This window comes from Impatiens glandulifera, chromosome 4 (assembly GCF_907164915.1).
Source record: "Impatiens glandulifera chromosome 4, dImpGla2.1, whole genome shotgun sequence".
Classification (NCBI taxonomy): domain Eukaryota; kingdom Viridiplantae; phylum Streptophyta; class Magnoliopsida; order Ericales; family Balsaminaceae; genus Impatiens; species Impatiens glandulifera.
In genome coordinates, this window is record NC_061865.1 from 52196717 (window position 1) to 52222720 (window position 26004).

Consider the following 26004-nt stretch of genomic DNA (forward strand, 5'->3'; position numbering starts at 1 on the left):
TAATCATCTTTAGTTTCTTACTTTGTTTATCTTGTTTTTTTTTTAAAATTTCTTAAAATTATCTTTTTTATTTTGTACTATTAATCTAAACTTAAATAAATTAAATTATTTATTAAAATATTTTTACTTTATATTTATTAATTTATATATAAAAGAATATTTTAATAATTTATTTAAATAAATTTAAAATAATTTTTTTTATTAAATACTTTTTTTTTTAAAAACTCAAAAGCTAATTTAAAAGACCTAAAATCAAACCAACTTTATTCAAACTAAAAGAATTAGTATATAAGTTAAATAATAATACCAAATTATAAAAATTAAAATTTCTATAAAAAAAATAAATTAAATCACAATATATAAATTATTAATAGTTATTATATCCAATATTTTAAAAAAAAAAAACTTAATCAAATACAATAAATAGATTTTCACATTAATTAAATTTTGTTATATAGAAAAATCCACAAGTTACATTTTTTTATAACTTTATATATGAATTATAAATATTAATAATTATTTAAATTTTATTTCATAAATTTTAATGTGCTTGACTTTAATCTCATATTATCATAATTGTTAAACATAATTCATGTAAATATATAAGTTTGAAATGTTTTAATATTGTGAGTATGTTATTCTTTTATTTGTTTTTTTTTATTTTAATAATGTATGAATTTATCTAATCTCATATTTATTATAATGTTTTTTTTAAATATTTTAAAATTTGAATAACTGAAATAAAAAATTTGTTTCAAAATATTAATTAAATTTATGCAAAGTCTTGTAAAAAATAATCATGCACCAATTTCTTGATGTAAATCCCATAAAATTCCTGTTTCAAAACAAATTCTATCATGATATTTTGAATATTTATTGTATTATAATTTTACAAAATTTATAATTATATGTACATATAATTTCAAAAGTCAAAATATTAATTAAAATATATATGCAAAGTCTTGTAAAAAAATAATCATTCACCGTCTTGTTTTTGTTAATGTAAATACTATCAAATTCTTGTTTCGAAACAAATTTTACACATATTTTGAATATTTATTGTATTATAATATTACAAATGCTAAATATGTTTATAAAATTATTTTGTTGTATAGTTTTCTTGAATTTAATTAATGATACACTATATATGTTTTGTCTTAATTTTATAATTAGTTGGTAAGTAATTGTGTTAATAGTAAATAAATTTTAAAGCTAAAATTAAGGTAATTTGTTTTAATATTATAATATTGAACTAAATATATACTTATATGTTTTAATTAACTTTTAAAAAATATATTTTTATTTATTATCAAAACATAAATATCTTAACATCATATAGTTTAAAAAATATTAACACTTAAAAGAAAATCATATATATATATATATATATATATATATATATATATATATATATATATATATATATATATATATATATATATTAACCATACAAATATTTAAAATTAATATATATATATATAATTAAATAAAAATGTGATAATTGATATTTTTCAATAAAATTGACATCAATTCTAAAATTACCATTTTAAATAAATAATGTATAATTTTTTTTTTTTTTATAATAATAAATAAGTCTTAAATACATTTTTTAATTAACTTTATCATTTTAAATGTTAACAAATTAAATTACATATATTTTTTATTTTGTTAATTAAATATATTTTATTAATTTATTCAAGTTTCTTTTTAATTTATTTTATAAAATATTTTTTTTTTAAATTATGTGTTATAATATTTAAATATTGAACTAAACATATTTAAGTTATAATTAGTTTTTAAAAAGTTATATTTTTATTTATTATCAAGACATAAATAACTTAATATAATATAGTCCCTAACACTTTAAATATAAAAATTATTAACATGATAGAATTCGTAAGTGTATACAGATGAAAATATACAAATATTTAAAATTATTATATATATATATATATATATAATTTAAAAAATATGATAATAGATATTTTCTTAATAAAATTAATGTCAAATCTAAAACTATAACCTCTTTTTTAATAATAGATAAGTCTTAATACGATAAATGATAACAAAATTAATTAAATATATTTTTATTCTTTTAATTTAATTATTCTTTATATATTTATTTGAGTTCTTATTCTTTTCTTTTTATTTATTTTATAAAACATTTTATTTATTTTTTCTTCTATTTCAGTAGTTTTATAATGTAATTTTATAAAATATAATTCTTATTTGTTTTTGTTAAATAATAACATTAACTATTATTTTTATTAAATAATAATAACTCAATTTTATAATATTTTATGTAAAAAATATATATTTATAATAATATTATAAATTAAAATAAATCAATTATTTAAAATATGTCAAAATATAGGGTTAAATACATTTTTTATTATTTGAATATATATAATATATATTTTATTATTTGTGTATGATTATATATATATATATATATATATATATATATATATATATATATATATATATATATATATATATATAATTAAAATATTTAAAATATTTATACTATCTTTTAAAATACAATTTTACATATAACTCTATTATAAAATATCTTATCATGTTGTGTTATAGAAAAAAAATAATAGTTAAATAAAACTTATTAAATTTAAAAAACTTTAGTAAAAATATTAATATCCCTTTAATATTAAATTTGTTATTTTTATCAAAAATAAAGTAAGACTTAATAATTGTAATGGTATTATCTAATTAAATCAAAAAAATTGACCTATCATTCATTACATCTTTACATTATTTTGAGTATTTTATACTAAAAACTTACTATCACTTATTATAATAATATTTAAATAATAAAATAATTAATTTGTAATTTAAAAAAAAAATAGTAATAAACTAATATTTCTTTAAAAAGTAATATTAAAAAAAAATTCTCAGTACAAATAAATTTTATATCCTATTAATTATAATTGTATGATCTAACCACAACTAATCATCAATTACCTCTCATTAATAATATCGTTACATTTTTTCGAGCATTTTGTAATGAACTCTTACCATCACTTATTATTAATTTTCGGTCATTTAAAATGTCATTACTTATTAATTTTTTTATTATAAAATATTTTATTATCGGATAAAAAAATAAATAATATCACTTAGTTAAAAATTTTATTTTAGAAAAAAAATAGTAAAAAAAACTAACATTCGCATTAAAAATGATATGGATGATTTTTTAGCATCCAAAATAAATTCAAAATCTCAATTAATCTCCCATTACTCATTAATTACTAATTTTTTATTTAAAAATATCTTATCATTTTATAAATAATAATAATAATAATAATGATTAAACTAAAATATAGTTAAAATTATAATTTAAAAAAAAATATATTCCACAAAATAACTTCAACTTATTAATGATCTCAAAGTTTAAACAATCTCTGATTAATCTCTCTCATTAGACTTCAAGTATTTTGTACATATTTTATTCTTACATTTGACATTCCCTAATTGACGTTTAGTATTACTAATCTCGTGACTAACACTTACTTTCTCAATTCGAACCAAAATTTCTTCATTCTTCAAATTATAACTCGCACATACTATTATATCTTATCTTTCAAATGTAATATTTATAATAGTTAAATAGAAATATAGTTAAAAATTTAATTTAAAAACAATTAATATTGTAAACTCACTTGCATCCACTCTAAATACGAACAACCATTCTCCCATCCATCAAATTTATACTTATATATACCATAATTTTATTAAACATCACTTTCAATTCACACCCACACCAACATACAATATTCACTCTTAATACGAACCACCATTTTCTCATCCTTCAAATTTGGACTCACATATATCATCATATTATTAACAACATTTTCAATTCACACTCACATGCACCATCACTATCGTCGAACTCTGATTTCAAATTTCAAATATGAATATTTTAACCACTAAAACACTTATGATTATTGAATTTAATTTAAAATTTTATGTATATATATATATTTAATCATTGTTAATGAAAAATATATAAAATATATAATCAATACAAAATTAATTAATTATATGAATAATAAACATGTAAAGAATTATTTGAAAATTTTATTTATAATTATATTAAATTAAGAAAAAGAGTTAAAATATGGAGAAAAAATAAAAATATATATTTTAACTAAAATTAAAATATTATTTACCGATCAATCTAATAAATATGGAAATTAATTATAAAAAAATTTAATTAATTATATAAATAATAAATATGGAGAGAAGGTATAAAATATATTTTGTAATAAATTATTTGAAAATTTTAAATAAATAATAATGTAAAAATATTTTTAAAATCTAATTTATAATTATATTAAATTAAGAAAAAGAGTTAAAATATGGAGAAAAAATAAAAATATATATTTTAACTAATATTAAAGATTATTTACCGATCAATTTAATAAATATGGAAATTAATTAATAAAAAAAATTAATTAATTATATAAATAATAAATATAGAGAAGGTATAAAATATTTTTTTGTAATAAATTATTTGGAAATTTTAAATAAATAATAAAGTAAAAATATTTTTAAAATCTAATTTATAATTATATTAAATTAAGAAAAAAAAGTTAAAATAATGAGGCATATAATAAATATGGATATATATATAAATATGGATATATATATATATATATATATATATATATATATATATATATATATATATATATATATATATTAACCAAAATTAAAAAAATATTTAAATATTAATTTAATAAATATAGAAACTAATTAATAAAAGAAAATTAATTAATTTTATAAATAATAAATATGTAGGGAAGGTATAAAATATTTTTATAATAAATTATTTGGAAATTTTAATTAAAGAATAAGGTAAAAATATTTTTAAATTTAATTTATAATTATATTAAATTAAGGAAATGAGTTAAAATAATGGTGCATATGATAAATAAGGAGAGAAAAAAAATATATATATTAACCAAAATTAAAAAATTATTTAAATATTAATTTAACAAATATGGAAACTAATTAATAAAATAAAATTACAAATATTTTGTAATAAATTATTTGAATAAGGTAAAATTATTTAAAAAATATTTAATTTAAAATTATATTAAATTAAAAAAATGAGTTAAAATAATGGTGCATATAATAAATATGGAAAGAAAACAAAATATATATTTTAGCCAAAATAAAAAATTATTTAATAAATATGAAACTAAATAATAAAAGAAAATTTATTAATTATATAAATAATAAATATGTAGAGAAATATAAAAAAAATATAATAAATTTTTTAGAAATTTTAATTAAAGAATAAGGTAAAAAAAATTAAAATCTAATTTATAATAATATTAAATTAAGAAAAAAATTAAAATAATAGTGCATATAATAAATATTAAAACTAAAATGAATATTTTAATCAAAATTAAAAAACTAGTGAGATTTTTGTACATTTTTATTATTAAAATTAAAATTTTTATTATTAATATACTCACAGTCTCATAAATAATATGATTACCACCATCACTTTTGTATCAACTTTTATCAATTCATTTTGGTCAACTAATAATTTTATTCTCATCTACTTATCAAGTTAGTTTCGTCAATCAACATATTCCTTATTACATGGGACGGACCAGAAATTACATTTAGAGTAGGCTTGAAAATAAACTCAAATAATAAAAAAATTTTAGATAAAAGAATAAAATTATAAATTTAACACGGGATGTAAGTAAATTTAATATTTTTTTATATTTATACAAAGAAAATAATGAATTTTTTTTTTATTAAGGAGTCTTGTCCCTATTATAATATAAAAAATATTGTCAAAGCTATTCTCATCTCAACCCTAACTTAGATCCACTCCGAAAGAGAGTTATTCTTATATAAGGGAATATTAAAAAATATTTATTATGAAATCGAAATAAATTTAATAAAGCAAAATTTTAATAAAGTTTTTATATAATTAAATATAATAAAAATATTTTAAACTCAATTTATAACCGATAAAATAATAAAAAAAATTTGTCCAACCAAATAAGTGATTACACTTATTACTTATTATATATCAACATTTAAATATAATTATAGTAAAACATTTGTTATTAAATATAAATAAATAAAATAATAATATATTATTATAAAAATAATTAATTTTTTATTAAAAAACTTTCTTATATATATATATATTTTTTATTGAACATCGAGTTCTTATATGTCATCTTTATGATAGACTTATAGAAAAATAAAACATAATATTTAGAATTAACTTCAAAAAAAAAATAATAAGTAACTAAAAATAATCCTAAAATAAAATTAAAAAAAAGATCAAAATAGCTATTATGTAAATAATAATATTATTATTATTTTAAAAAAATTAAAATATACTACTTCAATATAATTATTTATTATAAAATATAATTTAAATATAAAAAAATTGAAAGATAAAAAAAATATCCATAAATTATAAAAATACTAAAAACCATATCAAACAAAGTTTAAAACATAATTAAAATCTAAATAAACATTCAAATAAAATAAAATAAATATATTTAACCTCTCTTTCTTCTTTCTCTCTCAAACAATGGTTAAAAACCTCATTGACACTTAATCTCTAAATTATATATATATATATAAAATAAATTATGAATCAACTAGGCTAGGGTGGGCTTAATCGGCCCAAGCTCGGTCCGTCCCGGACTTATTACACAATCATCTTCTCTTATCAACTCATTTAACTCAAATAATAATTTTATTCTCATCCACTTACCAACTCACTTCCGTCAACAAATATATTTTTTATTCCCTATAATTATTATAAATTTTCACTTTCAACAACATATTCCTTATCCTCTATAATTATTATAATTATATATATGAAAGGTTTTATATATATAATTATGATAATATATATATAATTAAATTATATAAACTAATTTAAAATATTATTAGTTTAATTGTTGAAGTTACGTGGTTAGAAATATCCTACGTCATCAATTTTGTCATCAATTTTGAAGTTAAATTTAAAATATAAAATATTATTAGTTTAATTAGTTAAAAGTTGAACTTAGTTAGTTAAAAAATTGAACTTATATGATTAAGAATGTCTCGCGTTTATCAAATTTGGTGTTAAATTTAAAATATAAGGTCTTATTAGACTAGTTGGTTAAATGATTATACTTATTTTGTTAGGTTGCAATTTTGAAACATACATAAATATTTTTAATTTATTTTTAATCGTTTTAAGTTTGTGGGTGGGTCAACCCATAATTCGACACAAATATTAATTTACTTTCATATATATATCCAAATTAATCACAGTTCTCGACTCGATAATCCGTACACTTTAAAATTAAGCATAATTTTATATATATATATATTATTTAAATATCAATTTAATAATTATGAAAATTAATAATAAAAAAAAGACTTTTAATCTATTTTAATTTAATTTTTTTAATTTGTCTCATATTATTTTATAACCTATTTTAATGATGCGCGGATTAACAAATTTTTTAACCCGAGATTGAGTCCTGTGATGTAAGGACCCGCTAGTATTGATCTTTTTAGAGTTAAACATTATTATTAATAACCAAGATGTTTCTTGACATAATCAAAATTCATTCAGTAATAACTTAGTTAATAATAGTGGTTTCTATATTAGATGTTATTAATTGTAACTAATATGGAAATGGTAAAAATATAAATAAAATATTATTTATATATAATTATTTTAAATAAAAATAATATTTAAATTGGTTTTAATTTTTAAAATTAAATTCAATCTAAATTTATTATTTATTTATAATTTTAAATTAAATTAATAGATAAAGTTTGAAAAACATTTAAAATTTATTTTCAATAAATATATATATTTTTTTTATTTCAGTCTTTTTAATTAATAATATATTATAGATATATAAATATATATTTTTTTAATTTTTTTTTTATCAATTTTAAAATATTATTTCAAATATATAATGTCTTATTCTCTTTTTCATAATAATAATAATAATAAATATCACTTTAAAACTTAACATTTGTTAAATATATATTAAATTTCTTTTCTAATTTATATATATATATATATATATATATATATATATATATATATATATATATATATATATATATATATATATATATATATATATATATAAAAGAAATTATAAATTAAAATAACAAATATTTATTATATTTTATGAATTTGTATATATATATATATATATAATTAATAATTTAATACTAAAAAAATGAATTATTAAAATATCTTACACCCATATATATCATCTAAATTATCTTTCAATGATCCATTATTAACCATAATTATTCTCAATTCCCGTCATACATAAGCATTTGACTATGCCTTTTGTCTTTTGCTTACCCTCCATTTGCAGTCTTAAAGGGTGCATTTTAAACATTCTATTACACTCAAGTCGTCATTCTCATCATTTGATTACACTTTTCGGGGTGGACGAACCTTTATGTTTTCTCACCAATGTTTGCCCAATGTCTGCTTTTTACTCAAGTCGCCATTCTCATCATTTGATTACACTTTTCGGGGTGGACGAACCTTTATGTTTTCTCACCAATGTTTGCTTTACTCAAGCCAAAATTCTCGTTTCCGCTTCATCTACCAATGTTCGCAAACCCACATATAATAATTAATTTTAAAGGGATTTGAACCCTGGTCTTAAATATGAAATGTTAACACTTTAACCGTTAAACCACTTATAATTGTTGAAACAATTTTATAATTTTGTGTATAAGACACCTTGAGTACATATTTTAAAATTATTGTAATTTTTTTGTTGTTGAATTTATTTTGTTTATGTTTTCGCGTGCATATCAACATTCCCAACATTCAATACATATAACATTTTTATTTTATTTTTAACCATTTCAAGTTTATGGGCGGGTCAACTCACGATCTGACCTAAATATTCATTTACTCTCACAAATATATTCAAATTAATCACAGTTTTCGACCCGACAAAAAAATTAAATTAAACATTAATGCTTAATATATATATATATATATATATATATATATATATATATATTTATATATATTTATATATATTGTATGTTCTAACTACAACTATTACTATTAGATCAATTGAACTCTCATTAATAATATCGTTATCTTTTTTTCAAACATTTTGTAGTGAACTCTTACCCTCACTTATTATTTATTTTTGGTTTTTTAAAATGTCACTTTACTTATTAAATTTTTATTATAAAATATCTTATTATTCGATCCGATGATGAAAAATAAATATTAATAATGATTAAATAAAAATATATTTAAATTTCTATTTAAAAAAAAACAATATTCATTCACATTTAAAAATCAATTAATCATTTTTCCACCCAAATTAAGTTTTGATTTATTAATTTTGTGACTTTCCTTCAAACATTTCCCAATTCACCTTATTACTAATTTTATTACCTGGCTTTCAAACATTTTGTATCGATCACTTACCTTAACTAATTATTAGTTTTTAGATTATTTAAAATATCATTTTACCTATTAAAATTTTATTATAAATATCTTATTATGCTATGAAAAAATAATATTAATAATGGTTAAATAAAAAAATAGTTATATTTTTTATTGTAGAAAAAAATTGTAAAAAAACTAATATTCATTCGCTTTAAAAAATGATATAGATGATTTTTTGCCACCCAAAATAAATTCAAGATTTCCTAATATTGTGACATAATTTCAAATATTTATCAATTATTCTCTCATTACTCATTATTTAACTTCGATAATTTTGTAATGTTATCTTATTCTCAATCATTACTTATCTCGGTTATTTAAGAAGGTTAGTTAATTACTAATTTTTTTATTATAAAATATCTTATTATTTTATAAAAAAATAATAGTAATAATGGTTAAACAAAAATATAGTTAAATTTTTTAATTTTTAAAAAAATACTCTACCAAAATAAACTTCGACTTATTTGTGACATCACTGTAAAAATTAAACAATCTCTAATTGATCTCTCGTTAGGCTTCATTTTGAGCATTTTGAACCTATCTCATCCTTATTTTTTGCATTCCTCAATCCACCTTTCGTATTAATAATCTCGTGAATAACACTCACTCTCTCAATTAGAACCAACATTTTCTCATCCCTCAAATTCGAAGTCACACATACTATTATATTTTATCTCTCAAATATAATATTGTTGATGATTAAATAAAAATATAGTTAAAAATTTAATTTAAAAACAACTAATATTGTGATCTTAATTTAAGCATTCTCTAATTATCTCTCATTAGACCTCATTTCAAGCAATTTGTACCGATTTTACCCTTAGTTTTGACTTTCCCCAATCGAACTCATATTTCTTCCATCCCTCAAATTTGGACTCATATATAACATCATATTATTAAACATCACTTTCAATTCACACCATACCCACAAACACTATTCACTCTTAATAAGAAGTATCATTCTTCCATTTCTAAAATTTGGACTCATATATATCATCATATTATTAACATCACTTTCAATTCACACCTACATGCACCATTACTATGCACCATCACTGTCATTTTAATATTTATAAATTCGCACAAATTAAGACTCGAACTTTTAAAATATGAACACTTTAACTATTAAACCACTTATAATTGTTGAATTTAATTTAAAATTTTATGTATATATAATTTAATTGTTGTTGATGAATAATAAATAAAATATATAATTAATAAAAAAAAATAATTAATTATATAAATAATAAATATGTAGAGAAGGTATACAAATATATTTTAAATAAATTATTTGGAAATTTTAATTAAAAATAAAGTGTAAATATTTTTAAAATCTAATTTATAATTATATTAAATTAAGAAAAAGAGTTTAAATAATGATCGGATCCATTAAGAGTTTGTCTTGGTAGGGAACTGTACGAACTTTTTCCTTAATGTATTGAATCAATAAAAAAAAGATGCATATAATAAATATGGAGAGAAAATAATATATATATATATATATATATATAAATATATAAATATATATATATATATATATATAAATATATAAATATATAAAGTAAAATTAAAAAATGTTTACAGATTAATTTAATAAATATGAAAATTAATTAATAAAAAAAATTAATTATATAAATAATAAATATGTAGAGAAGGTATAAAATATTTGTTGTAATAAATTATTTAAAAATTTTAAATAAAGAATAAGGTAAAGTATTTTTAAAATATAATTTTTAATTACATTAAATTAAGAAAAAGAGTTAAAATAATTGTTCTAATAATAAATATGGAGAGAAAATAAAATATATATATTAACTAAAATTTAAAAAATATTTAAAGATCAATTTAATAATCATGAAAACTAATTAATAAAAGAAAAATAATTAATTATACAAATAATAAATATGTAGTGAAGGTATACAAATATTTTGTAATAAATTATTTGAAAATTTTAATTAAAAATACGTTAAAAATATTTTTAAAATTTAATTTATAATTATATTAAATTAATAAAAAGAGTTAAAATAATGGTGCATATAATAAATATGGAGATAAAATAAAATATATAGATTTTAAATACAATTAATTTTATTTAAAGATTAATTTAATAATTATGGAAAATAATTAATAAAATAAAATTAAAAATATTTTTGTAATAAATTATTTGAAAATTTTAGTTAAAGAATAAGATATTTTTAAAATCAAATTTATAATTATGTTAAATTAAGAAAAAAAAATTAAAATAATGTTGCATATAATAAATATGGAAAGAAAATAAAAAATATTTGATTAATTTAATAATTATGAAAACTAAATAGTAAAAAAAACCTATTAAATATATAAATAATAAATATGTAGGGAAATATAAAATATTTTTGTAATAATTATTTAAAAATTTTAATTAAAGAATAAGGTAAAAATATTTTTAAAATTTAATTTTATAATAATATTAAATTAAGAAAAAGAGTTAAAATAATAGTGCATAAAATAAATATTAAAATTTTTTTTAACTAAAATTAAAAAAAATTATTTATTTAATAAATATAAAAACTATTAATCTAAAAAATACTTTTCATCTACTTTAATTTAATTTTTTAATTAAAGTCTCTTAATATTATTTTATAACATGTTTATATAATTAACGGGTTAACAAATATTTTAATTTGATCTTTATTGTCTCATTAAATGGGTTGAGGGATTTGGTGTTCACTACTTTAGAGCTTTTTAGAGGTAAACATTAATTATTTATTATATATATATATATATATATATATATATATATATATATATATATATAAAAGTAACCAAAGATGTTTCTTGTACAGAGATGTGGCCTGCCCCATCCCAATTAAAAAAAATGATAAATTTGATTTTGTTATCTTTAAGTCTAGTTTAAAATTTGTATAAAACTCTTTTATGTTTGATGATATTTGAATTGTAACCCAAATAAAATTATTAATTTTTATCTTAATGTCCTGGAGTTCGCCCTTACTCCGAATGGAACAAAGTCCTCACCATCATAAGTTTATGGGAGTTGAAGCAAAAAGCGGACTCCATGTGAGTTAAATAGGTGCATACAAAATTTATGAAAGAAAAAGAGAGTATCTGGACACGAAACATCAATGAAATAATGACATGGTCATTGAAGAAGATCTTAAAAATAAGAAAATATGTCTTTCAAATGGTGAAAACCACAATTGGAAATGAAAGAGGGGTACTATTCTGGCATGATCATTGGCTGAATAATATTCTCATTATATTCAAAGAAGAAATACAAGGAAACAGAGTTAGAAGAGAATACATCAAGTACTCATTTAGAGACGTCTATGAAGGTAAATGTGATTCACTTTTGAGGCGTATTCCAGAAGGTGATAGAATCCTAAACCTAATGAGACATAAGCAACTCAATGAAAATCCTAAACCTAATGAGACAGAAGCAACTCAATGAAAAAAATGATGAAATATGCTGGAAAACATAAAGCAATGAGAAGTTCATTACAGGAAAAACATGGGAAATGGTTAGAACAAGAGGATAGGAGGTATATTGACATAATGTGGTATGGTTTCTAAAGATTATTCCTCATCACCAATTTATTCTCTGGCTGATATACAGGAAAATGTTGACAACAAAAGACAATTCAAAAATACATAAAACATTCTTAATATCAACTACGTCCTATGTTCGGGAGTTGAGGAAAGCATAAACCATTTATTTGGGGAATGCTTTTTTGTAATACAAATCTAGAGGAGGTATGCTACAAACATGAACATCATCAACTTTCCAGGAATATGGGAAGAAATCTAAGAGTGGATGAAGAATAAAGTAAAAGGAAGATCCTACTATGTAAGTATGTTGAAATGCTCTACTTTGAAGCAATAATCTATAATATCTGAAAAAAGAAATTCAATAACTCACAGTGGAAGAAGTAGAATCGCTGAAAATATTTGAAGAGATATAACTTCAAATGGAAATGCACTCATTCAATCCCGGAGAGGAATCGAAAGGAATGAAGAGAATAGAAAGCTCTGTCATATATGAGATATTTCGTTTGAGAAAGTCGCAAGTAGAATAAAAGTAAAAACGCTATAGGCGATACTTGATTGTTGTTGTTGTTGTTGTTTGTAATTCAATTATTGTTTCATTGTCAAATCTAAAAATTGTCTAGATCTGATCTTAAACTTTTGTATTTTTTTTCCTCTTTTGGGTTTTTTTAATGAAATTGCAATAAATTGTTTTACAAAAAAAATAAAAAAATATTAAAAAAATATTGTTTATTATTATAAATTATTGTCATGTTATTATTTAATAAATAATGTAATTTTAATTAAAATATAAAAATTAATTACAATATAAACTTTAAATTCTATTTATTTAATTTAAATATTATTAATAATTGTAATAAAATAATATATAAAATAAACAATATTATTTATAATATGAGTAATTATAGAAAATAATAATTAATAAAATTAGAGTTATAAAAATAAATAAATATTTTTAATTAAAATATTAACTATTTAAACAAAATATATTAAAAATCATTATATATAATAATAATATTATTAAAATAAATAAAGTATATTTAATATATTATATAATAATAAGTTATATATAATATTAATAATAGTATAATGAGAAATTAAAATTTTAATAATATAATAATAGTGTTGGATTTAGAGAGATTAATTACTATTTTATATAAAAAGTAAAAATATAACAAAAAAAATTATATTAAAATATTATTAATATAATTTATATTAAATTAATAGTGTTATACAATTTTATATCACTGTCAAACCATACTATAGATAAAATTATATAGGGTATAAGTTGTATAGAAATATAAATTATAACTATATATAAATATTATATGATAGTATAAGTTGTATAGATTATTGATGTTTGGTATAAAATATAAGAAACTGTATAAGTTATATATAGTTTATAATTTGTGCTGGGTAGATACTATCCAGTAATGTATTATAAGTTGTATAAATATAAATTTAAAATTATTATTATTATTATTTTCTATATTTTTTAATATTATAAATAATATTGTAATAAAATAAACTCAAAATAAGCGATTATATAAATATTATTATTTAAAAATTAATTATAATATAAACGATAAATTATATCTCTTTAATTTAAATATTATTATTAATTATAATAAAATAAACTCAAAATAAAAATAATATATAAAATAAATAATATTATTTATAATACAAGTAAATATAGAAAATAATAATTTATAAAATTATCATTATAAAAATAAATAAATATTTTTAATTAAAATATTAAACTATTTAAAAAAATAAAAATAATTATAATAATAATATTATTAAACTAAATAAAATATATTTAATATATTATATAATAATAAGTTATATATAATATTAATAAAGAGTATGATAAGAAATTAAAAATTAAGTGATATAAAAATAGTGTTGTATCTAAAATAAAATATGATGTATAAATGATATAAAAATATAAATTTATAATAATATTGGATTCTTGGGAAAAATCACAAATATGACCGAACTATTTAAACTAAACGACAGTGCTGTGTTGTCCGGTGGGCGGATATAAGTTTCAGCGTCCGGGAGCATTGAAGAAATCTTTAATGGTAACTTGGTCACCACTCAAAAAATTATTAATCTTCAAGACGACTCGTCATTCCGGATTATTCAACAATCTCGAGGTCTCATTTCAAAGTAAATAATGACACCTCTCATGTAAGACTTAATCGACGTCTGATCCCAAACAAATTTTTGAAAAAAGAGAGGCCTAGCGAATTGATTTGGGCTCGAGAAAAGTAAAATATCTTTCTACTAGTATCGCCTTAGAATAGTCTTGTAACTCGTTACCTCGAGGATTGTACAAGTACTTAAGACCAGAAGAAAGGTAACAAACACCATATTAAAATACTACTAGTATAATTTTATATCAATAATGTTATATCTCCTATTACTCCATACCAAATACTACTTAAAAATAAAATCTAATCTACTCACTTCTAGACTTATTAGAGGGCTAACATTCACCATATATTTTTTATTTGTTTCAAATTTTTTACTAAACATTCATATTTGATTTTATTTATTCAAATAACTTAGTAGACCAATACAATTTGATTAAATTAGCCCATAATAATGATTAATCATTGAACATTTCTAGACAACTAAAGAATGATGTTATAATATTGGTTAAAACTACTCACATTATTTTCAGACACTTTAAACCTCTATAATCTATGCATCTAACAAAAAAAAAAGAGCATGTCTCTTCTGATGTGTGACACTCATATCTACATATTTATGTACACAAAGAACATGAAAGAATACCCCCCAATAAAAAAAAATTAACAACTTAACCTTCAATTGGCCGTTTCCCATGAGGATCTATCGACCTTTTCTTATACGACGTGTCAAAGGTAGTGCCCGTATCGGTGTTGCTATTTCTCGTAGAATCAGAAGTATGCGAGCTAGAGTAAGAACCATCTCCAGATGCTGATGATCTAGTGTTGGACCTTTGAGATGTTCTGTACCTTGAACCGGGTAATCCAGGCCTTGTTGGTTCTTGTTCAATGGTGCCTGGCCTCTTAGAAAGCATCACCACCACTCGATTCATAGTGGGTCGTTTATGTGGATCAGCTTGGACACACAACAACCCAATGAGTATACAATGGACAACCTGGTCCGCGTCAGCGGTTTCCGCTAACATAGGGTCCACAACCTCCAAGGCCTTTCCTTTCTTGTAAGTCTTATATACCTGAATAAAATTGACAAATTTCCTTTTAGATTTTGATTTTACAAACTAACCAATCCCATAACCAATTCAAACAAAGATAAATTTTAACTGGGAGGGCGAAGAAGTTTGGCTTTACTTACCCATTCAATTAGATTTTGATATTTGGGGTCCATGTTGAAACTCGTGTTCTTCTGCCCGCATAACAATTCCAAAACAACGACACCAAAGCTGAATACATCGACCTTCATGGTTAAGCATCCATTCATTTGATACTCAGGAGCCATATACCCACTAGTCACAAAGAACACAAAACAACTACATTAGATAACAGTTTAAAAACATAAATGGCCCCATTTAGAGTAACTTTCTTTTTTTCTAAGTGGAGCCAACTATAAGCTTATCAACATACTTTGTACCGGCTACACGAGTGTTCACATGCGTCTGATCTTCTGGGAAAAGGTGGGCCATACCAAAATCTGAGATCTTTGGAATCCATTTATCGTCTAATAGGATGTTACTCGCCTTTATGTCGCGATGAATGATGATTTTGTGAGCGTCTTCATGAAGGTAGTGCAAACCCTTGGCAACACCTGAAATTATGATGAATCTCCGCTTCCAATCTAGCACATGTCGTTTCTCGGCCTCTAAATAGAGAAAGAAAACGTGTTAACATCATAAGACATCCATGTTATTTCTAGTTCTTGTCAATGCTTAAAATAGTAGTTGGAGTCCATTGATAAGTGATGCTTTGAACCTACCCAATTTGATCTACAATAGATCCCAAAATCTGATAAACGGCCTCCTTCAGAATTAGATATGTTAAAGTTTGTATTAATAGAATTAACAGAAATGGAACTTCTCATAATACAAACATTGTCTATACCTCGATATCAAGACACATTGAAATCGATAGTAATTGACCAAAGCTTATAATCATAAGACCTTGTTTGATGTGACTTATTGAGATTAATTCCAAATAACCCACTATCCAATAATAGTCTCTTGATCAATCACAACATTTAAATCATTAACTAGAATAACCTAATTTTCAATTGGAAATAACTCTAGATCAATCAAGGCCTAAGTTGTAAGTTAATATCAACATAATATTTGAGATGTATGAAAACCCATAATATGTTCATAAGTAAGGATAATTCATTGCCTATGACAAAACCAAATGATGTTAGAACAAGTTAGCATACATAGATATGAAACTAATAACAATGCAATCACCACAATAAGAACAATTCCATTAGATTATATCCCAACAAAAGACATGGTTTTATTCGAAAACACTTTAAAAACCCCCCACATAATTTTTTGTATACAGATCGAAATACGTTTGGTTAATCAATCAATCAGACACCATTTCCAAATCAATATATATGCTCAACCACATTGTCATGAACTATTAACAGATTCAATTTTGCCTCATCAACTATTAGGGTTCTTTCACTTCCTGAATATTGATACCCATAAACAAATCCAGCAAAAATGAGCATAAATTAGGTAGAGATAAGATAACATACTGAAGAGAAATTTCTCGAGGCTTTCATTCACAACATACTCATACACAAGCAGCTTCTCTGAAGCATGTAAGCAATAACCCAACAAATTCACCACATTCCTATGCTGAACACGAGATAACAACTTAGCTTCATTCAAGAATTCCGTCTTCCCCTGATTAGAACTCTTCGCAAGCTTCTTTACAGCTATCTCTCTTCCATCTTTCAGTCTTCCCTATGCATTATTTCCATGACGATTAACAACAGGGTATAACACGATCTATGTTGAAATTGAGTTATTTACCTTGTAAACAGGACCAAATCCACCTTGACCCAGCTTGTTTTCTGGATGAAAATCTCTGGTAGCTGTAACCAGGGTTTCAAAGGAGAAATGTTTATGTTCTTGAGCTGCAATTCTCTCTAATTCAGCTGCTTCTCCTCCTCCTGCGTCTGTATCAAGGTAAAAAAGGAAAATTATTGGATGAAAATCGGCGTGAGATACGGGTACTAGAATCGAGAAGCGCTGACCTTTTCCGGATGAAGTTAATTTGAAGGCTTTAGCTAGTTGACGGACGAAGTCACCAGATTTGCCCATAGATCTTTACAAGCATTTCAAAAGAGAAAGGGATTGGAGAAATAAAAAAAAGAAGGTAGTTCTAAAGATGAAAGCTTGAAGAAGATGAAATTTCAGCGCGCGTTCATCCAAAACAAAACAGGCGCGTTGACGCTTATCCTACGTCAAAACAAGTGTCAGCACCGATGAAACTAAGATTATTATTATGACTAGTTTGATTCAACTTTTTTTTGTCTTCTTATTCGTTAAATCCTAAAATACATTTAGGGTATGTTTGAAATAATTTTAAAATATATTCTCTATTTTAATAAAATATTGATTTGATGCAACAAATTATGATAGTTTAAATGTCATTTTTTTTTAAATTTTGATTTTCATTAAAAAAAAATGTATATTATCGAGTGAAAACATTAATCGTATTTCAAATGATAAGATAATAAATTATTTTGTTTGAATAAATATAAAATAAAATTTGAATTATAATTTTGAACTAAAACTTAATAATTGAAATTGATCCAAATTCTAAGGTTATTAAACCCACCATTATAATATTAGATTATAATATTAGGGTAAGTTTAATTTAATTTAGACTCAGTTTATTTGCTTTAACTTATATACAATTTATTAGCTTCTCCGTCAGAGAAGTGAGGTAGAGAAACAATTTAATTTAAACGCAAAATATATTTAATTATAATTTTTTATGTAAAATTATTATAACAAATTATTCCACACACTAAACCTCAAATTTATAATCTTGGAACTCTTGTAACATTATTATATAACAAAACATTAACTAAATATTAGAATATAGAATAAGCTTGAATGTGGACATGAGTGAAACTTTCAAATTAACTTCATACCTATCTGTTTGTTTTTTTCCACCATTTGATAGCTGTTTTGATAACGACCCTATTAAAAGATATATTAATTATTTTCTAAATTGCATGTGTTTCAAATTAATATTATTATTATGGTTTCTAAATTGACTTTACAAGAAAACACGGCAAATAAAAGTCAATTACAAGTCTCTATCATAGTATTTGTTAGATAGTTATTTCAACTTGACCATCCTATAATGAGCAAACTACAAATTCATAGTAGGAAAAATTGGTGATGGTCGCGAGAGCCAACCTCTTGTGTTGATTGGTTTCGACGAAAAGGAAGGGCTCTTTCTTTAGATCATGGAAACGTGAATATTTCGTTAAATTTTATAATTATGTGAATTTTTACAAAAACATATTTAAGTGTAAAGAGTGGTGACTAACAAATTAAAAATTTATTATAACTAACATGAAGTCAATTAATTTACTTTAAAAAATATACGATCGAACAATTTTATTTAAAAATATTTATTTTTATTAACTTTTGTCTTATAAATTTGTGTTTATAAGGTAATAACACATTTCAAAATGTAAGGTAATAAAAAATTTACTTTAAAAGAATATTTATAAATTATTATTATATATATAATTAATTAAAATAATTAACAAATAATATTAAAAAATAATCATATATAGTTACAAAATTAATTACATGATTTTATTTATTTAAATTAATTTGAAATGTAAATTTATTTTGTTTATGTAAAATCTTATAAAATATTAAAATTATTTATAAATTTATAAATCTTTAAATAAAAAATTAAAATGAAGAGTTTAACTAAATAAGTATAGTTAATCTCTTTTAAAACAATCAAAATATTAATATTATTTTTGTTTAAAAAAATATGATTGTATTGGTCTGGTACTAATTTATTACTTACAGTTGGTTGAGTTTTAACTTTCGGTCAGTTCGATCGTATCTGATGAGAAAAGCAATCTAGACAACGCTATTTATTCTTTGATTTGAATTCAAACAAGGAAAAATAAATAATAAAGAATAGCGAACATTAAATACAAACACTACTTTCCTCGTTCATTTAATTATTGAATCTCAATATTACGAACAGAACAAAGGAAAGCGGATAAAAACTTAAAAAGAAAAAGGTTGAACATATGACTGAACACATAAAAAAAGAAATGAAGATTTAATTGATCCTATCCACTTTGTAAAATCACTTTCAACCCAAGCCTAAATCAAAATTCAAAATGAGTTTTTACTCATTTTCTCTTGCTTCTAAATTCAAATATACTTCCTTTTTCAAATAGATAAATTATTGTTTATTTGATTTAACAATTACTACATTTTGAGTTTGAATTTTGAGTTTGAGAATGAATTTTGAGTTAAAGATATTCTAATAAACAAAGTTTAAATTTTGAGATTATGATCAATTTTAAAGAGAATTAAATCAAATAAAAATATCTCATATTCTATAAATATATTTTTTAAGGTCAAACTTATTTTTTTTTATAAGAATCTTAGTACTATGTTTTTTTTTATTATTAAGAAAACTCTTATTTTTAAAATTATTTTATTATTGTACCTTTAAAATTTTAGCATGCTTAACTTTTTTATTTATATTACTCATTTTTTATAATACATATATTATTTTTCATAAAAACAAAATGTTCTTTTAAAATTTAATAATATAAAATCATAAAAAAAAATTGGAGGAATATTATGACAAGAATTGAGTGATTTAATAATTTAAAATAAAAGAAATATGATCTGAAATATTATTAAAGAAATCTAATACAAAATTTCAGAAATATAGATGCTAAGACGTTTAAGGCCAAGTTTGGAAACCTCAAGTTGGGTTTAGACTATTTTTTTTTTAAAATTTATTTAAAAATTATATATATATATATTATAATATATTATTAAGATTTTAATTTAAATAAAAATTTATTTTAAAATATATTTTAATTAGATATTTATTAATAAATTTAATAATATAGATAAAAACAATAAAAGCAAAGACTTAGTCACATCATTATATTATTTCGTATTCAACAAGAATAATAATGGCTTTTGATTGGTATATTTTGTACACTTCTTGACCTTTTATATTAAAAATAATATATATATATATATAATATACTGCTTTCTTATTATAAAAAAAAAATAGTGCAAGAAAAAATTGTTTATCAAGAAAGGTAATCTTCTTTATCTTCATCACACAATTGTTCGATCGAAGAGAAGGTTCAACAAGACAGAAAAATGGCCAGCAATAAGAAACACAACATCGATTTAATGATTGTACACAAATCGGACAACACATGCAATATAATATGTACAACGATTTTCAATGGTGTGAATTTATATCTTTGTGCTTTGCTCTAACAGAAGCGATTGCATTGTTTGCCAGTTGGAGTAGTGGTATTTGTTTGTCACTTGAAGCTAAATCGAAACTTGGATTTATAAATGGTACGTGCGTCGCTCCAACTGAGACCGAAGAATTTAGTCGTTGATTCAATCGTGGATAATAAATACAGTTACCTATGAAATCAAGAATAACTACTCATCCACACCTAGTCAACTACAAAACTTGATTTGTGGAAAGATATCCAAGAAAGGTACCAAGAAAACAATGGACCACAAATGTTTCAGATTCAAAAGTCTATTAGAAATCTCAAACAAATAAATATTTTTCGAAGATTAAGAAGTTGTGGGATGAGCTCTATTAGCAATCTCAGACAAGGAACATTAACTCTTGATAAATATTTTTTCAAGATTAAGAAACTGTGGGATGAGCTCGCAGTTCTGAAGTCTCTAATGTGTTGTGATTGTGATCCAAAACAACAGTATAAGTATAATAAAATTTTTCTTTTCTTTAATCATAATTTTTTTTTATTAAATTATTTTTAAACATTATTATATAAAAATATGATTTTATCTAAACTAATTATAAAATAAAAAATAAGAGAAATATATATATATATATATTATTATATTATTATCTTTCATATTTACCGGTTTTATATAATTATAAATTTGTATTATTTTTTAATTTTTTTCTCAATATAAGTAAATAAACTTTTTTCTTCTTCTTTTTTTATTATTATAATTTATCTAATTATTTTTAAAATATTATATTTAAACTAATTAAAACCGAAAACAAATGGAAAAATATATATATTAATTTAATATATTAGTTAACAAAATATAATATTTTTTTATTTAATATTTTAAATTATATACTTTAATATATTAAGTTTATTAATTAATATAAGATGAGTGATAGAGAGAAAGAATTTGGTGAGGGGATGACTTAGCATCACCTTTTCATTGGTTGGAAAATGTAAAAGTGTGAGGAAAGAGAGAAAAGAGAGAAATTATTTGATTTTTTCATAAGATTATTACAAGTCATTCCTTCACCAAATTCCCTCGCCTAATCATTTCTCTTAATATAAATATTAGGTAAGGAAATAATAGTCTATATGTATTTGCTCATAAATTTCATTTCTTTTAATATAAATATTAGGTAAGGATATAATAGTCTAGATGTATTTGTTCATAATAGTCTAGATGTTTTAATATTATTAAACTATTAAAATATTAAATTTCAATATTAATTTTTTTATTTGTTAATTTAATTTTGTTTTCTTAATATTTAAGTTATAAAGTATTTATAATTTATTATAGTATTCCGATCTTAATTTTTTATTTTATCACATGGTCTTAATATTTAATTAGTATATTTGTACCATCTTTGATATTTTATATTAATGAAAAAACAATAAAAATAATATATATATACATATATATATATATATAACTGTACACTTCGGTCAACTAATATATATATATATATATATATATATATATATATATTATTATTATTATTATTATTATTATTATTATTATTATTATTATTATTATTATTATTATTACATAGTTTTAAAAATCAAAATTACTTCGTCTTGAGTTTAGACTTAACAAATTAAAAATAAAATTATTGGAATTTTTTTAATTTTATAAATTTAATATTTAAATTATCAATTAATTTAATTTTGTAAATATTATTTTGTATTATTATTTATTAATTATTTTATATATATATATAACTCTTATTTTAATTTAATGACAAATAATTCATATAAAATATTTCTTTTCTATTACACGGCACTATTCTTAATTAAAAATTCATATTAATTTTCTTATATCAATTAATATTATATGTTGCTCAGGTAGAATGACCTTATAATCTAGAAACACTAAAAAAATGTTTGAATTTAAAAAACTTGCCTGAATGAAATTATAAATGAAAATTAAATTTAATAAGAGTTAAATTTAAAATTTATTGTTTGTTTCTAATTTGAAAGGATATTGAATCAACTTTGAAACCAAAATTGGAAACATTACCTCTTTATAATAATGTATATTAACTTTTATTTGTAAGAATCTTAACAATTAAGTTTTCACAATCTAAGAAATTATTCACTGGAGTATTAAAGTTATAAAAATCATATTTAAAATATTACAAATCACAAACTTAAATTAAATTGAAAAGATCAATGTGTTGTATAATCGTCCCAAAAAAAAAGTCATAATTAGGTTAGTGAAGAAAATACTAATAATTCGAACTGTCACGGACTCTTCAATTCCTCCTATAAAATTAGTAACCAATTAAAACTTAAAACGTCTAGTGAAAACTGTATCTAAATCAATTTAGAAAAAATGAGTCAAATGACACAATTATATCATTTCAAAACTCAATAAACAAGTTTTAGTCTTATCGGATTTCGAGACAAAGTAGGGGTCGACCCTAAATGTCAACCCATTTTAAAATGGATTAAATGTTTATCTTCATCTAATAAATGTACATATTTAATAATGCCAATTGATTTAGACACATGCATGATTTCAATAGAGCACTGGTTGCTAAACTTGTGTGGGATGTTGCAACACAAAACGGTTCACATGTGGACCATTTTCTTTTGCCCATGCTTTGATCATTTTATTCTCTTTAGCCCACATGCAAGAACCTAGCTAGTAACATGGTCTTTTTAATATCATTCATTACCTTTTAACTTTAATTTTATCGTTATTTTCATAATAATAAGACGTCTAACTTATATTGGACAATTAGAGGTTGTCGGTAAGGCGGTAACCTTCTTTGCGATCTCTATAATCCCAAAATTGTGACTCTTCCGTTTACCATGCTTTTTAGAAAAACATTAAGATCTCGTAACATCATTGTTAAAAGATTGGTTGATGTTTTTTTAAGAGGTTGTCCTCATTAGGGAGAAATGTTATGTTAACATTCTAAGGTGAATAAGTCCCTATCTTGAAAAAAATGGATTGCAGGACAAAACCATGTGTTTTGTGACCGGGTCTTATTTTCAGAAAAAACTAGCACAAAGTCTACCTGTCACTACCCCTATTTAAATTGAGCAATTTTAATCACAATTGAACATCTCAATCTGTGTGACAAATTCGATTCTCACTCAAATCGTTCCGATTAAAAATGAGTCATTACTAGTTACTATATGAAGGTGCTACACATCCCTGTAACTAAACCCGGGTAAAAAAAAATCTTGACGAGGCTTTTTTAATCTTATAAGCTACCACCTGCAAGTCATTACACTTTGTAACCCAGTCCAATAACAAACCATTTTTGTTTCATTGTGCCAAAATTCATCACTTTTGTAATTGGACAATTTAAGGAACAAAGAATTTTCATTGGCGACCACTTTTGTCCATTCTTTTGTTTACCTTGCAATTTTAACTCATTTTTATACTTAATTGTGTAGTATACTCCGAAAGGGAAAGCAAACACAGACTGTAAAGAAAGTAATTAATATAATGATTAGAAATAATGCAGATTTTTATTATTTCAAATTGTACACTAGTTAATTAGCTAGCTAATGAGTAATAATTGAGGGAACTATGAATTATAATTAGACCTTAACATGGATTAAGGCTTTCTTAAACCCTTTTTTCCCAGCCTGTCTTTTTGCTTTACTCAAAAGTCAAAAGTATAATTACTTAATTAGGATTATCTTCTCTTTTTTCATTTACTTATAATCCCCATTATAGATTAACAAGAAGTTGCAAATATTCTAATTTTTATAATTACAAAAACTATTTACAGTCCCTTATTAATGAATTGTTTTGTAAATGTATTCCTCAAAGAACTCCCTTCAATCAAAGGATTATAAATGATAATGGAAGTTAAGATTTTGAAATGGGATTGATTGATATTGTTAATTCTGAAGTTTGGGGATACTTGAAAAAAAATATATAAAAAATGTAACTTGTATATTATATTGAAGTATATATAATAGTTTTATATAATGCTTTAGAGTGCTATTAAGTTTGTGAGTTCAATTATTATTTTATAAAACAGTTTTTTAGGTGGCCATGAGATGAGAGGCATATGTTGTTGCCTTGCTAGGCTTACCTAAGGTGTAAAGTGTAAATTTTTTTACTGGGGTCATATATATATATAAAAAAAAAAATTTTGAAGGGTTTGAATTTTGGCAGACACATATATATATTTTCAACATAGATCACCAATATTTCTTGATTCATTGTCGAACTTCGGAGAATGTCCGGGAAACTCTCTTTGAATTACCTACGTATATACAGAAATTTTTCTCATTATTATAGCGGATCCCCCAAAGTGATAAATCGAACTAACCGATTTTATAATCGTCCAAATCGAAACGACATTTAACCGCCAAATAAAAATTTTGAAAAATCGACTAACAATTGGAATAATTGTTTGGGTGAAAAAAAAGACCAAACTTTACACACCCCTCTATGGATGAAACTCATT

At 21.2% G+C, this 26004-nt stretch overlaps 1 protein-coding gene across 1 annotated transcript; it reads right to left on the bottom strand.

The window, feature by feature from the left end:
* Nucleotides 1-15645: 15645 nt before the first annotated feature.
* LOC124935812 (cysteine-rich receptor-like protein kinase 43) lies at nucleotides 15646-18412 on the bottom strand. The gene is made up of 6 exons (XM_047476239.1): nucleotides 18296-18412; nucleotides 18072-18217; nucleotides 17792-18002; nucleotides 16672-16906; nucleotides 16403-16553; nucleotides 15646-16283 (listed from the first exon to the last, which is right to left on the bottom strand). The coding sequence occupies exons 1-6, from the start codon at nucleotides 18360-18362 to the stop codon at nucleotides 15882-15884; spliced, it is 1212 nt and encodes a 403-aa protein (XP_047332195.1). The 5' UTR covers nucleotides 18363-18412; the 3' UTR covers nucleotides 15646-15881.
* Nucleotides 18413-26004: the final 7592 nt, after the last annotated feature.

What these genes read in the sequence shown, in the direction of transcription:
- LOC124935812 (XM_047476239.1), bottom strand. Translation starts at nt 18,362, where the DNA reads ATGGGCAAATCTGGTGACTTCGTCCGTCAACTAGCTAAAGCCTTCAAA. An exon ending in ATTAACTTCATCCGGAAAAG is followed by an intron (nt 18,218 to 18,295) that starts GTCAGCGCTTCT and finishes ACCTTGATACAG; the next exon opens with ACGCAGGAGGAGGAGAAGCA. An exon ending in CCTCGAGAAATTTCTCTTCA is followed by an intron (nt 16,907 to 17,791) that starts GTATGTTATCTT and finishes TTCTCTATTTAG; the next exon opens with AGGCCGAGAAACGACATGTG.